The 13,398-nt window shown below is 46.6% G+C and overlaps 1 protein-coding gene across 1 annotated transcript in view; it reads right to left on the bottom strand.

Moving 5' to 3' along the window:
• map3k9 (mitogen-activated protein kinase kinase kinase 9) overlaps nucleotides 1-13,398 on the bottom strand; it is a 373,986-nt gene that overhangs the window by 59,212 nt on the left and 301,376 nt on the right. Inside the window, exon 3 of the mRNA XM_059990213.1 lies at nucleotides 400-580. Within this exon, the coding sequence (XP_059846196.1) occupies nucleotides 400-580 (181 nt within the window). The remainder of the gene's footprint in view (nucleotides 1-399; nucleotides 581-13,398) is intronic.

Raw genomic sequence — 13,398 nt, 5'->3', positions numbered from 1 at the left:
AATGAAATACAGCCACTGTCTTGCGTTCTTTATAATTGCTTCGATATGTTGGGACTAGGCTAGATTCTCAGAGATATTCTAACATAATTTCAGCAATGGATGATTTGGGAAACTTTTGAAATTTCAGTAACTTATACAGTGAAATTCAGAACATTTTTTAATGGCTTCAGCTTTTCTGTTCTACGAAAAGAACTCAAAAAAGCCCACCATCTGCCCATGCCTGCATCCATCCCTATTCACTTCGGTCCGTGGAAATTAAGAAATTCATCCCTACCTCATTCCACTCTTCAACATTCCATCAAACAAATCAGCATACCCTCTCCCAATCCCTCCCCTTTTCAAAACAGGTGATATTGTTGGTTAATGGGAGATGAACACAGGCAAAGGACAGCACCATACCTCCAGACATCGCTTCCTTTGGAGAACATGGAAGACCGGATCACCTCTGGAGCCATCCAGGCATAGGTGCCTGCCGCACTCATTTTGGTTGTCTTGTGGCACTCACGTGCCAGGCCAAAGTCCGTGATCTTCAGGGTTTTGTTACTCAGCCCATCATTTTCCAGCTTCTCGCGGATCAGAACTAGGAGAGGAATGAAACAGAGCAAGAATATTTTTAACATGAACACAGCCACCTTTTCAAATATAGCCAGATGCTTGTGTGCAAAGAATCTGTGCAGGATGTGTACAAACCACTCTGCTGCCTCAGATCCCATCACTCTTGATGAAGTGCAGGAGAGTTTTCATCATGTGCTGGCCAATATTCACAGCTTGGCCATTAAGAGCAATGAATGACCTGTCTCCATTTTTGTTTTCGTAGGATATTGCTGTGTGCAAGGTAGCGAGCTGTCAACCCCACTCAGCCAGCCTAACAGCTACTGTCATTCAATGCAATTAATGGAAGGCTAAAAGGTCTCTGAAGAACCACAAGTATTGCGGAAAGTCTGACCTGCTCCTACAGATATGGTGTCGCAAAATGTAAACTCTGTCAAGACCAAAATCAGATAATTTTAATCAGATAGAGATGCTGCAGTTAGCTACAGATATGGAATCTTCACTCAGGCAGAAGAGGGTCACATTCCCAAAACTCGATACCTGTCTCCAATGCATGGCATGGACTGTGAAGGACTGTATGGTGAATCGACATCACTAAAAGGAGAAATATAGACATCACTGGCCATTTCTAACACAAGATGCCTCCTCTCAGTGGGATAATATCGGCTATCTAGTGATCTATTTGGAGCAGAAAACAGACCGAGATGCACATACATTCCCTTAAGGTTGCTCAATTTACAAATCAACATGGCTGCTCACCTTTCACATTATTACTGACACACTTTAATGCCAGTTAGTGAACAAGTGGGTTGGGAATTACTTTGTAAATAGGGAGGAGGAATATACCATTTAAGATCAGCACAAGAATTAAAGCTCAGTCAGAAAGCTAGAAATACTGGACATCAGGACAAAAATCAGGATTCTCACAACATAATGTAAAGGAGTCACTTTATGGTGCACTGATCTCCACAGAGCTCAGAGCACCAGCAGTGGATGTGTTTCCATGCCTCCTCAAGCATCCTCCCAGAGGAGGATCTCTGTTCTGAGCCTCAGAATTGACCTGCCGAGTATTACAAGTATTTTCCATTTCCATTGCTTGTAATTATTCTTGGCAAGAGCAACAGAGAAGTGGGAAGTTTGCAGCATAATGTCACCTTTTTTTAAGCGGTGTGGCATTGCTATCTAAAATGGGAATCAGAGAGTACACAGAAAGAAGAGCAAATAGGCACTTTAACCAAGGATTCCCATTTCGAATCAGGATACAAAGACCATTGCTTAACAGCAAGTCTATTAGCATTGGGTCAAAAAGGGGTCAGACTTGATGAGATGACTCTCACAAATGAATAACCTGACAACTGTTCAACAAGGATCAGTTGCAGACAACCATGGAAATGTTTCTCAAGTCCCTGTCCTTCAGAGGCAGAAAAGATTTCAAAGAAAATTACATGAGATTCAAAACTATTCATTCTTTCTCAAGGAGATATAACAAGCTTTATTCTCAGCACTCCGGGACCATTATGGTCACACCAGTCTGTAATATTTCCAGATGGCTGCAGTCAGGCTCACTGCTGTGAAACCCTGCAGCCCGATGATGGCTGGCTCCAGCAGCCTGTCAGATCAGGCTGATTAAGCAGAAGTACGCAGAACCTAGCAGTCAGCACTGACGGTAGAAGCACCTTCACAGACCATGGGATATCATCAACAACCAGTCACCTCCAGCGAGGCCAAATCCACAGCGGCAAGACCAAGCTCACTGACTGAGAAGAAACAAAATTAGAAATGATGCTAGAAGCTCCATCTGCTGTAGAGACTAAAAGATGCAGAGTCAAAATGGTAAAACCTGTCTCTTCCCATGATCGTAAACTGAATTAACTACTCGGAGTAATTATTTTACAAAATTTAGTTCATTAACTTCTAGCAATTTGGGAACCCTAAGGAAGAGCTGTGATGTGAAATAGATCCATTCTTAGCAAGTCTCAGTGGAGGCTCAGTCACAGTGATTGACAGATGGTCAACATAACATCAGTATAAGCATCACAAATCTCTGCTGCAAACCAGAGGATGAATGCTCAGGTTGCTTAGTTTCCTGAGAATAACCTTAGTTAGAATCAGGTTATTGCTTCAGATCCACAGAGCTTAACCAGTGAAAGACCCATGGTGGATCTAGTCTCTGGGCAGAACCTCAGTGCATACTTATTTGCAGTTTTCAAATATTTTGCAAATTTGTCCTGTGGATAGCAGACTTTTTGACAAGCCCCATCATTCAAAATATTACCCCATTCACTTAACCATTAATGGACATCTGATAAACTACCGCCTACACAATCTTTAGCTCTTTGCGTGGAACTAAGCTCAAAACCTGCTGATTTGGCTGCGATTCGATAGAATTCCACTAGGTGGAAGTGAAAGAATATATTTATTTCCTCCACCAGGAAGTGTTAACTTTAATGCTGATTGGTTCAAACTGTAGATCAGTATTATCCCCATGAATTGCCAGTTAACCTCTGAGTTAAGGTGGCTGTGTCCTCAAACACCTGTCCAGAGACCAAAGCACACAGTTCAAGGCTGACTAGTAATTGGACAATGCCATTTTGTCAGAGGTGAACAACTTTTGTTGATTGTGAAACCAAAACTCAGTCTATAACACAAAACATAGCAGGAATATAAGCCATTCAGCCCTACGCAGACCATTCATTAAAAAATACGGCTGATGTACCTTGGTACATTTCCCTCAGTTCTCTGCATTTATAAAAATATATTAACGTACTCAGTGACAGAGTCTCCAGAACTCTCCTGGGTAGAACAATGGAAAAATTACCCTCCGACCAAAAACATTTCTTCTCACTCAGGTTGACCCTTGACTCTGATATTGCAACCCCTAGTTCCAAACACCTCAGGAAACCTCATCTCTGCATCTAACTTGTCAAGACCCTTAAGAATTTTATACATTAAAATGGGATTCCACTCTCCTCCAAACTGGAGTGAGTGTAGATCCAATCTATTTAATCTCTTCTCATACAGCAAAGCCAAAATCTTCAAAATCTATCGTAGCAAATCTTCACAGACTCCCTCTGTTGCAAACGCATCCGCCCTTCACAGGAGACCAGAGAGTTACACAATCTTTCCAATGCAAAGGCTCCGCTTTGATTTTCAAATCCACTGTGTTAATCATTTGGCTTCCTAATAGCTCGGGCACTTTCCAATTATCTTTAATATTGATTATGAACAAGGACACCCCAGTCCGTGCAAATACCTTTCCAGTATCTGAAAAACACCACAGCTTTCTATCTCTTATTAGCAAAGAGGATGATCTCTCATTTTCCTGTATTATATTCCGTTCACTGCGGCCTTATCCATCTGCATTCCCTGACACCTCTCCATATTCTTTGAGTGGCATTATACTGAAAACCCCTAGTTTTGGTTTTGAAAGCCTTTCATCAGACAACATCATTAAAACAAATTATCTGGTGACTTACACTTAGCCGTATATGGGGCTTCAATGTGCAATAAATGGGTACTGTATTGAAACAGAAGTGGTTCAAGAACCACGAGGAGGAAACAGTTTCAACAAAACAAAATACCCCAGTACCCAAGCGGCAGGCAATAGTGAGATCCAACCAGAGGAAATCAAGCTAGCATCTCACGATAAACTGTGGCATTCCCATTACTGACTCCCCCACTAAACACAACCCTGGGTTTATCAATAATCAGGAAATGAAATGGAGTGGCCATATGCATTAAGTGGCTACAAAAACAAGTCAGAGGCTAGAAAACCTGTGGCAAATAACTTACCTCCTAACTCCCCAAAATATGTTCTACATCTGCAAGGTTCATCAGGAGTGTGATGGAATACCCTCCACTCACCTGGATGAGGGATTCAAAAGATACAAAGCTCAGCGCCAAAAAGAACATAGCAGCCTATTTGACAGGCTCCCCATCCACAACCATTCACTCACTCCCTGTTTGACAGTTTCCCCATCCACAACAGTTCACTCACTCCCTGTTTGACAGTTTCCCCATCCACAACAGTTCACTCACTCCCTGTTTGACAGTTTCCTCATCCACAACCATTCACTCACTCCCTGTTTGACAGTTTCCCCATCCACAACCATTCACTCACTCCGTTTGACAGTTTCCTCATCCACAACCGTTCACTCACACCCTGTTTGAGAGTTTCCGCATACACAACTGTTCACTCACTCCGTTTGACAGTTTCCCCATCCACAACCATTCACTCACACCGTTTGTCAGTTTCCGCATACACAACTGTTCACTCACTCCGTTTGACAGTTTGCCCATCCACAACCATTCACTCACTCCCTGTTTGACAGTTTCCCCATCCACAACCGTTCACTCACTCCCTGTTTGACAGTTTCCCCATCCACAACCGTTCACTCACTCCCGGTTTGACAGTTTCCCCATCCACAACCGTTCACTCACTCCCTGTTTGACAGTTTCCCCATCCACAACCTTTCACTCACTCCCTGTTTGACAGTTTCCCCATCCACAACCGTTCACTCACTCCCTGTTTGACAGTTTCCAAATCCACAACCGTCCACTCACTCCCTGTTTGACAGTTTCCCCATCCACAACCTTTCACTCACTCCCTGTTTGACAGTTTCCCCATCCACAACCGTTCACTCACTCCCTGTTTGACAGTTTCCAAATCCACAACCGTCCACTCACTCCCTGTTTGACAGTTTCCCCATCCACAACCGGTCACTCACTCCCTGGTTGACAGTTTCCCCATCCACAACCGTTCACTCACTCCCTGTTTGACAGTTTCCTCATCCACAACCGTCCACTCACTCCCTGTTTGACAGTTTCCTCATCCACAACCGTTCACTCACTCCTGTTTGACAGTTTCCTCATTCACAACTGCACACTCACTCACTGTTTGACAGTTTCCCCATCCACAACCGTTCACTCACTCCCTGTTTGACAGTTTCCTCATCCACAACCGTTCACTCACTCCCTGTTTGACAGTTTCCTCATCCACAACCATTCACTCACTCCCTGCTTCACAGTTTCCCCATCCACAACCGTTCACTCACTCCCTGTTTGACAGATTCCTCATCCACAATCATTCACTCACTCCCTATCTGACTGCTTCACCAACCACAACCGTTCACTCACTCCCTGTTTCACAGTTTCCTCATCCACAACCGTTCACTCACTCCCTGTTTGACAGATTACTCATCCACAACCGTTCACTCACTCCCTGTTCGCCAGTTTCCTCATCCACAACCGTTCACTCACTCCCTGTTTGACAGATTCCTCATCCACAATCATTCACTCACTCCCTATCTGACTGCTTCATCAACCACAACCGTTCACTCACTCCCTGTTTCACAGTTTCCCCATCCACAACCGTTCACTCACTCCCTGTTTGACAGTTTCCTCATCCACAACCATTCACTCAATCCCTGTTTGATAGGCTCCTCATCCACAACCGTTCACTCACTCCCTATTTGACAGTTTCCCCATCCACAACCGTTCACTCACTCCGTTTGACAGTTTCCCCATCCACAACCGTTCACTCACTCCCTGTTTGACAGTTTCCCCATCCACAACCGTTCACTCACTCCCTGTTTGACAGTTTCCTCATCCACAACCATTCACTCAATCCCTGTTTGATAGGCTCCTCATCCACAACCGTTCACTCACACCCTATTTGATAGTTTCCCCATCCACAACCGTTCACTCACTCCCTGTTTGACAGTTTCCCCATCCACAACCGTTCACTCACTCCCGGTTTGACAGTTTCCCCATCCACAACCGTTCACTCACTCCCTGTTTGACAGTTTCCCCATCCACAACCTTTCACTCACTCCCTGTTTGACAGTTTCCCCATCCACAACCGTTCACTCACTCCCTGTTTGACAGTTTCCCCATCCACAACAGTTCACTCACTCCCTGTTTGACAGTTTCCAAATCCACAACCGTCCACTCACTCCTGTTTGACAGTTTCCTCATTCACAACTGCACACTCACTCACTGTTTGACAGTTTCCCCATCCACAACCATTCACTCACTCCCTGTTTGACAGTTTCCTCATCCACAACCATTCACTCACTCCCTGTTTGACAGTTTCCTCATCCACAACCGTTCACTCACTCCTGTTTGACAGATTCCTCATTCACAACTGCACACTCACTCACTGTTTGACAGTTTCCCCATCCACAACCATTCACTCACTCCCTGTTTGACAGTTTCCTCATCCACAACCGTTCACTCACTCCCTGTTTGACAGTTTCCCCATCCACAACCTTTCACTCACTCCCTGTTTGACAGTTTCCTCATCCACAACCGTCCACTCACTCCCTGTTTGACAGTTTCCCCATCCACAACCGTTCACTCACTCCCTGTTCGCCAGTTTCCCCATCCACAACCATTCACTCACTCCCTGCTTCACAGTTTCCCCATCCACAACCGTTCACTCACTCCCTGTTTGACAGATTCCCCATCCACAACCGTTCACTCACTCCCTGTTTGACAGATTCCTCATCCACAATCATTCACTCACTCCCTATCTGACTGCTTCATCAACCACAACCGTTCACTCACTCCCTGTTTCACAGTTTCCCCATCCACAACCGTTTACTCACTCCCTGTTTGACAGTTTCCCCATCCACAACCGTTCACTCACTCCCTGTTTGACAGTTTCCTCATCCACAACCATTCACTCACTCCCTGTTTGATAGGCTCCTCATCCACAACTGTTCACTCACTCCCTGCTTGACAGTTTCCTCATCCACAACCGTTCACTCACTCCCTGCTTGACAGTTTCCTCATCCACAACCGTTCACTCACTCCCTGCATGACAGTTTCCTCATCCACAACCGTTCACTCACTCCCTGTTTGACAGTTTCCCCATCCACAACCGTTCACTCACTCCCGGTTTGACAGTTTCCCCATCCACAACCGTCCACTCACTGCCTGTTTGACAGTTTCCCCATCCACAACCGTTCACTCACTCACTGTTTGACAGTTTCCCCATGCACAACCATTCACTCACTCCCTGTTTGACAGTTTCACCTTCCACAAACGTTCACTAACTCCCTGTTTAATCGGCTCCTCATCCACAACCGTTCACTCACTCCCTGTTTGACAGTTTCCTCATCCACAACCGTTCACTCACTCCCTGTTCACCAGTTTCCTCAACCACAACCGTTCACTCACTCCCTGTTTGACAGTTTCCCCATCCACAACCGTTCACTCACTCCCTGTTCGCCAGTTTCCTCAACCACAACCGTTCACTCACTCCCTGCTTCACAGTTTCCCCATTCACAACCGTTCACTCACTCCCTTTTTGACAGATTCCTCATCCACAATCATTCACTCACTCCCTATCTGACTGCTTCATCAACCACAACCGTTCACTTACTCGCTGTTTGACAGATTCCTCATCCACAATCATTCACTCACTCCCTATCTGACTGCTTCATCAACCACAACCGTTCACACACTCCCTGTTTCACAGTTTCCCCATCCACAACCGTTCACTCACTCCCTGTTTGATAGGCTCCTCATCCACAACCGTTCACTCACTCCCTGCTTGACAGTTTCCTCATCCACAACCCTTCACTCACTCCCTGTTTGACAGTTTCCTCATCCACAACCGTTCACTCACACCTGTTTGACAGTTTCCTCATCCACAACTGCACACTCACTCCCTGTTTGACAGTTTCCCCATCCACAACCATTCACTCACTCCCTGTTTGACAGTTTCCCCATTCACAACCGTTCACTCACTCCCTGTTTGACAGTTTCCTCATCCACAACCGTTCAATCATCCCCGTTTGACAGATTCCTCATCCACAACCGTTCACTCACTTGCTGTTCGCCAGTTTCCTCAACCACAACCGTTTACTCACTCCCTGTTTGACAGATTCCTCATCCACAACCGTTCACTCACTCCCTGTTTGTCAGTTTCCCCATCCACAACCGTTCACTCACTCCCTGTTTGACTGCTTCATCAACCACAACCGTTCACTCACTCCCTGTTTGACAGTTTCCTCATCCACAACCGTCCACTCACTCCCTGTTTGACAGTTTCCTCATCCACAACCGTTCACTCACTCACTGTTTGACAGATTCCTCATCCACAACCGTTCACTCACTCCCTGTTTGACAGTTTCCTCATCCACAACCGTTCACTCACTCCCTGTTTGACAGTTTCCCCATCCACAACCGTTCACTCTCTCCCTGTTTGACAGTTTCCACATCCACAACCTTTCACTCACTCCCCGTTTGACAGATTCCTCATCCGCAACCGTTCACTCACTTGCTGTTCGACAGTTTCCTCATCCACAACGGTTCGCTCACTCACTGTTTGACAGTTTCCTCATCCACAACCGTTCACTCTCTCCCTGTTTGAAAGTTTCCCCATCCACAACCGTTCACTCACTCCCTGTTTGACAGTTTCCCCATCCACAACCGTTCACTCACTCCCGTTTTGACAGTTTCCCCATCCACAACCGTTCACTCACTCCCTGTTTGACAGTTTCCTCATCCACAACCGTTCACTCACTGCCTGTTTTATCGGCTCCTCATCCACAACTGTTCACTCACTGCCTGTTAACAGTTTCCTCATCCTCAACCGCTCACTCACTCCCTGTTTGATAGGCTCCTCATCCACAACCGTTCACTCACTCCCTGCTTGACAGTTTCCACATCCACAACCGTTCACTCACTCCCTGCTTGACAGTTTCCTCATCCACAACCATTCACTCACTCCCTGTTTGACAGTTTCAACATCCACAACCATTCACTCACTCCGTTTGACAGTTTCCTCATCCACAACCGTTCACTCACACCCTGTTTGACAGTTTCCGCATACACAACCGTTCACTCACTCCGTTTGACAGTTTCCCCATCCACAACCATTCACTCACACCGTTTGTCAGTTTCCGCATACACAACTGTTCACTCACTCTGTTTGACAGTTTGCCCATCCACAACCATTCACTCATTCCCTGTTTGACAGTTTCCTCATCCACAACCCTTCACTCACTCCCTATTTGACAGTTTCCCCATCCAAAACCGTTCACTCACTCCCTGTTTGACAGTTTCCCCATCCACAACCGTTCACTCACTCCCGGTTTGACAGTTTCCCCATCCACAACCGTTCACTCACTCCCTGTTTGACAGTTTCCCCATCCACAACCGTTCACTCACTCCCGGTTTGACAGTTTCCCCATCCACAACCGTTCACTCACTCCCTGTTTGACAGTTTCCCCATCCACAACCTTTCACTCACTCCTGTTTGACAGTTTCCTCATTCACAACAGTTCACTCACTCCCTATTTGACAGTTTCCCCATCCACAACAGTTCACTCACTCCCTGTTTGACAGTTTCCCCATCCACAACAGTTCACTCACTCCCTGTTTGACAGTTTCCAAATCCACAACCGTCCACTCACTCCCTGTTTGACAGTTTCCCCATCCACAACCTTTCACTCACTCCCTGTTTGACAGTTTCCTCATCACATCCGTCCACTCACTCCCCGTTTGACAGTTTCCTCATCCACAACACTTCACTCACTCACTGTTTGACAGTTTTCTATTCCACAACCATTCACTCACTGCCTGTGTTATCGGCTCCTCATCCACAACCATTCACTCACTCCCTGTTTGACAGTTTCCCAATCCACAACCATTCACTCACTCCCTGTTTGACAGGCTCCTCATCCACAACCGTTCACTCACTCCCTGTTTGACAGTTTCCCCATCCACAACCGTTCACTCACTCCCTGTTCGCCAGTTTCCTCAACCACAACCGTTCACTCACTCCCTGCTTCACAGTTTCCCCATCCACAACCGTTCACTCACTCCCTGTTTGACAGATTCCTCATCCACAACCGTTCACTCACTCCATGTTTGACAGATTCCTCATCCACAATCATTCACTAACTCCCTGTTTGACAGTTTCCTCATCCACCACCGTTCACTCACTCCCTGTTTGACAGTTTCCTCATCCACAACTGCACACTCACTCCCTGTTTGACAGTTTCCCAATCCACAACCATTCACTCTCTCCCTGTTTGACAGTTTCCCCATTCACAACCGTTCACTCACTCCCTGTTTGACAGTTTCCTCATCCACAACCGTTCACTCATCCCCGTTTGACAGATTCCTCATCCACAACCGTTCACTCACTTGCTGTTCGCCAGTTTCCTCAACCACAACCGTTTACTCACTCCCTGTTTGACAGATTCCTCATCCACAACCGTTCACTCACTCCCTGTTTGTCAGTTTCCCCATCCACAACCGTTCACTCACTCCCTATTTGACTGCTTCATCAACCACAACCGTTCACTCACTCCCTGTTTGACAGTTTCCTCATCCACAACCGTCCACTCACTCCCTGTTTGACAGTTTCCTCATCCACAACCGTTCACTCACTCCCTGTTTGACAGATTCCTCATCCACAACCGTTCACTCACTCCCTGTTTGACAGTTTCCTCATCCACAACCGTTCACTCACTCCCTGTTTGACAGTTTCCCCATCCACAACCGTTCACTCACTCCCTGTTTGACAGTTTCCACATCCACAACCTTTCACTCACTCCCCGTTTGACAGATTCCTCATCCGCAACCGTTCACTCACTTGCTGTTCGACAGTTTCCTCATCCACAACGGTTCGCTCACTCCCTGTTTGACAGTTTCCTCATCCACAACCGTTCACTCTCTCCCTGTTTGAAAGTTTCCCCATCCACAACCGTTCACTCACTCCCTGTTTGACAGTTTCCTCATCCACAACCGTTCACTCACTGCCTGTTTTATTGGCTCCTCATCCACAACTGTTCACTCACTGCCTGTTAACAGTTTCCTCATCCTCAACCGCTCACTCACTCCCTGTTTGATAGGCTCCTCATCCACAACCGTTCACTCACTCCCTGCTTGACAGTTTCCTCATCCACAACCATTCACTCACTCCCTGTTTGACAGTTTCCCCATCCACAACCATTCACTCACTCCGTTTGACAGTTTCCTCATCCACAACCGTTCACTCACACCCTGTTTGACAGTTTCCGCATACACAACCGTTCACTCACTCCGTTTGACAGTTTCCCCATCCACAACCATTCACTCACACCGTTTGTCAGTTTACGCATACACAACTGTTCACTCACTCCGTTTGACAGTTTGCCCATCCACAACCATTCACTCATTCCCTGTTGGACAGTTTCCTCATCCACAACCCTTTACTCACTCCCTATTTGACAGTTTCCCCATCCACAACCGTTCACTCACTCCCTGTTTGACAGTTTCCCCATCCACAACCATTCACTCACTCCCGATTTGACAGTTTCCCCATCCACAACCGTTCACTCACTCCCTGTTTGACAGTTTCCCCATCCACAACAGTTCACTCACACCCTGTTTGACAGTTTCCGCATACACAACCGTTCACTCACTCCGTTTGACAGTTTCCTCATCCACAACCGTTCACTCACTCCCTGTTCGGCAGTTTCCTCAACCACAACCGTTCACTCACTCCCTGCTTCACAGTTTCCCCATCCACAACCGTTCACTCACTCCCTGTTTGACAGATTCCTCATCCACAATCATTCACTCACTCCCTATCTGACTGCTTCATCAACCACAACCGTTCACTCACTCCCTGTTTGATAGTTTCCCCATCCACAACCTTTCACTCACTCCCTGTTTGACTGCTTCATCAACCACAACCGTTCACTCACTCCCGTTTTGACAGTTTCCCCATCCACAACCGTTCACTCACTCCCTGTTTGACAGTTTCCCCATCCACAACCATTCACTCACTCCATGTTTGACTGCTTCATCAACCACAACCTTTAACTCACTCCCTGTTTGACAGTTTCCCCATCCACAACCGTTCACTCACTCCCTGCTTCACAGTTTCCCCATCCACAACCGTTCACTCACTCCCTGTTTGACAGTTTCCTCATCCACAACCATTCACTCAATCCCTGTTTGACAGTTTCCCCATCCACAACCGTTCACTCACTCCCTGTTTGACAGTTTCCTCATCCACAACCATTCACTCACTCCCTGTTTGATAGGCTCCTCATCCACAACCGTTCACTCACTCCCTGTTTGACAGTTTCCTCATCCACAACCGTTCACTCACTCCCTGCTTGACAGTTTCCTCATCCACAACACTTCACTCACTCCCTGTTTGACAGTTTTCTCATCCACAACCATTCACTCACTGCCTGTTTTATCGGCTCCTCATCCACAACCGTTCACTCACTCCCTGTTTGACAGTTTCCTCATCCACAACCATTCACTCACTCCCTGTTTGACAGGCTCCTCATCCACAACCGTTCACTCACTCCCTGCTTGACAGTTTCCTCATCCACAACCATTCACTCACTCCCTGTTTGACAGTTTCCCCATCCACAACCATTCACTCACTCCGTTTGACAGTTTCCTCATCCACAACCGTTCACTCACACCCTGTTTGACAGTTTCCGCATACACAACTGTTCACTCACTCCGTTTGACAGTTTGCCCATCCACAACCATTCACTCATTCCCTGTTTGACAGTTTCCTCATCCACAACCCTTCACTCACTCCCTATTTGACAGTTTCCCCATCCACAACCGTTCACTCACTCCCTGTTTGACAGTTTCCCCATCCACAACCGTTCACTCACTCCCTGTTTGACAGTTTCATCATCCACAACCGTTCACTCACTCCCTGTTTGACAGTTTCCCCATCCACAACAGTTCACTCACTCCCTGTTTGACAGTTTCCAAATACACAACCGTCCACTCACTCCGTTTGACAGTTTCCCCATCCACAACCGTTCACTCACTCCCTGTTTGACAGTTTCCCCATCCACAACCGTTCAC

The sequence above is a fragment of the Hypanus sabinus genome, chromosome 2 (assembly GCF_030144855.1).
Source record: "Hypanus sabinus isolate sHypSab1 chromosome 2, sHypSab1.hap1, whole genome shotgun sequence".
Classification (NCBI taxonomy): Eukaryota; Metazoa; Chordata; class Chondrichthyes; order Myliobatiformes; family Dasyatidae; genus Hypanus; species Hypanus sabinus.
This window is presented reverse-complemented; position numbering and strand designations above follow the sequence as displayed.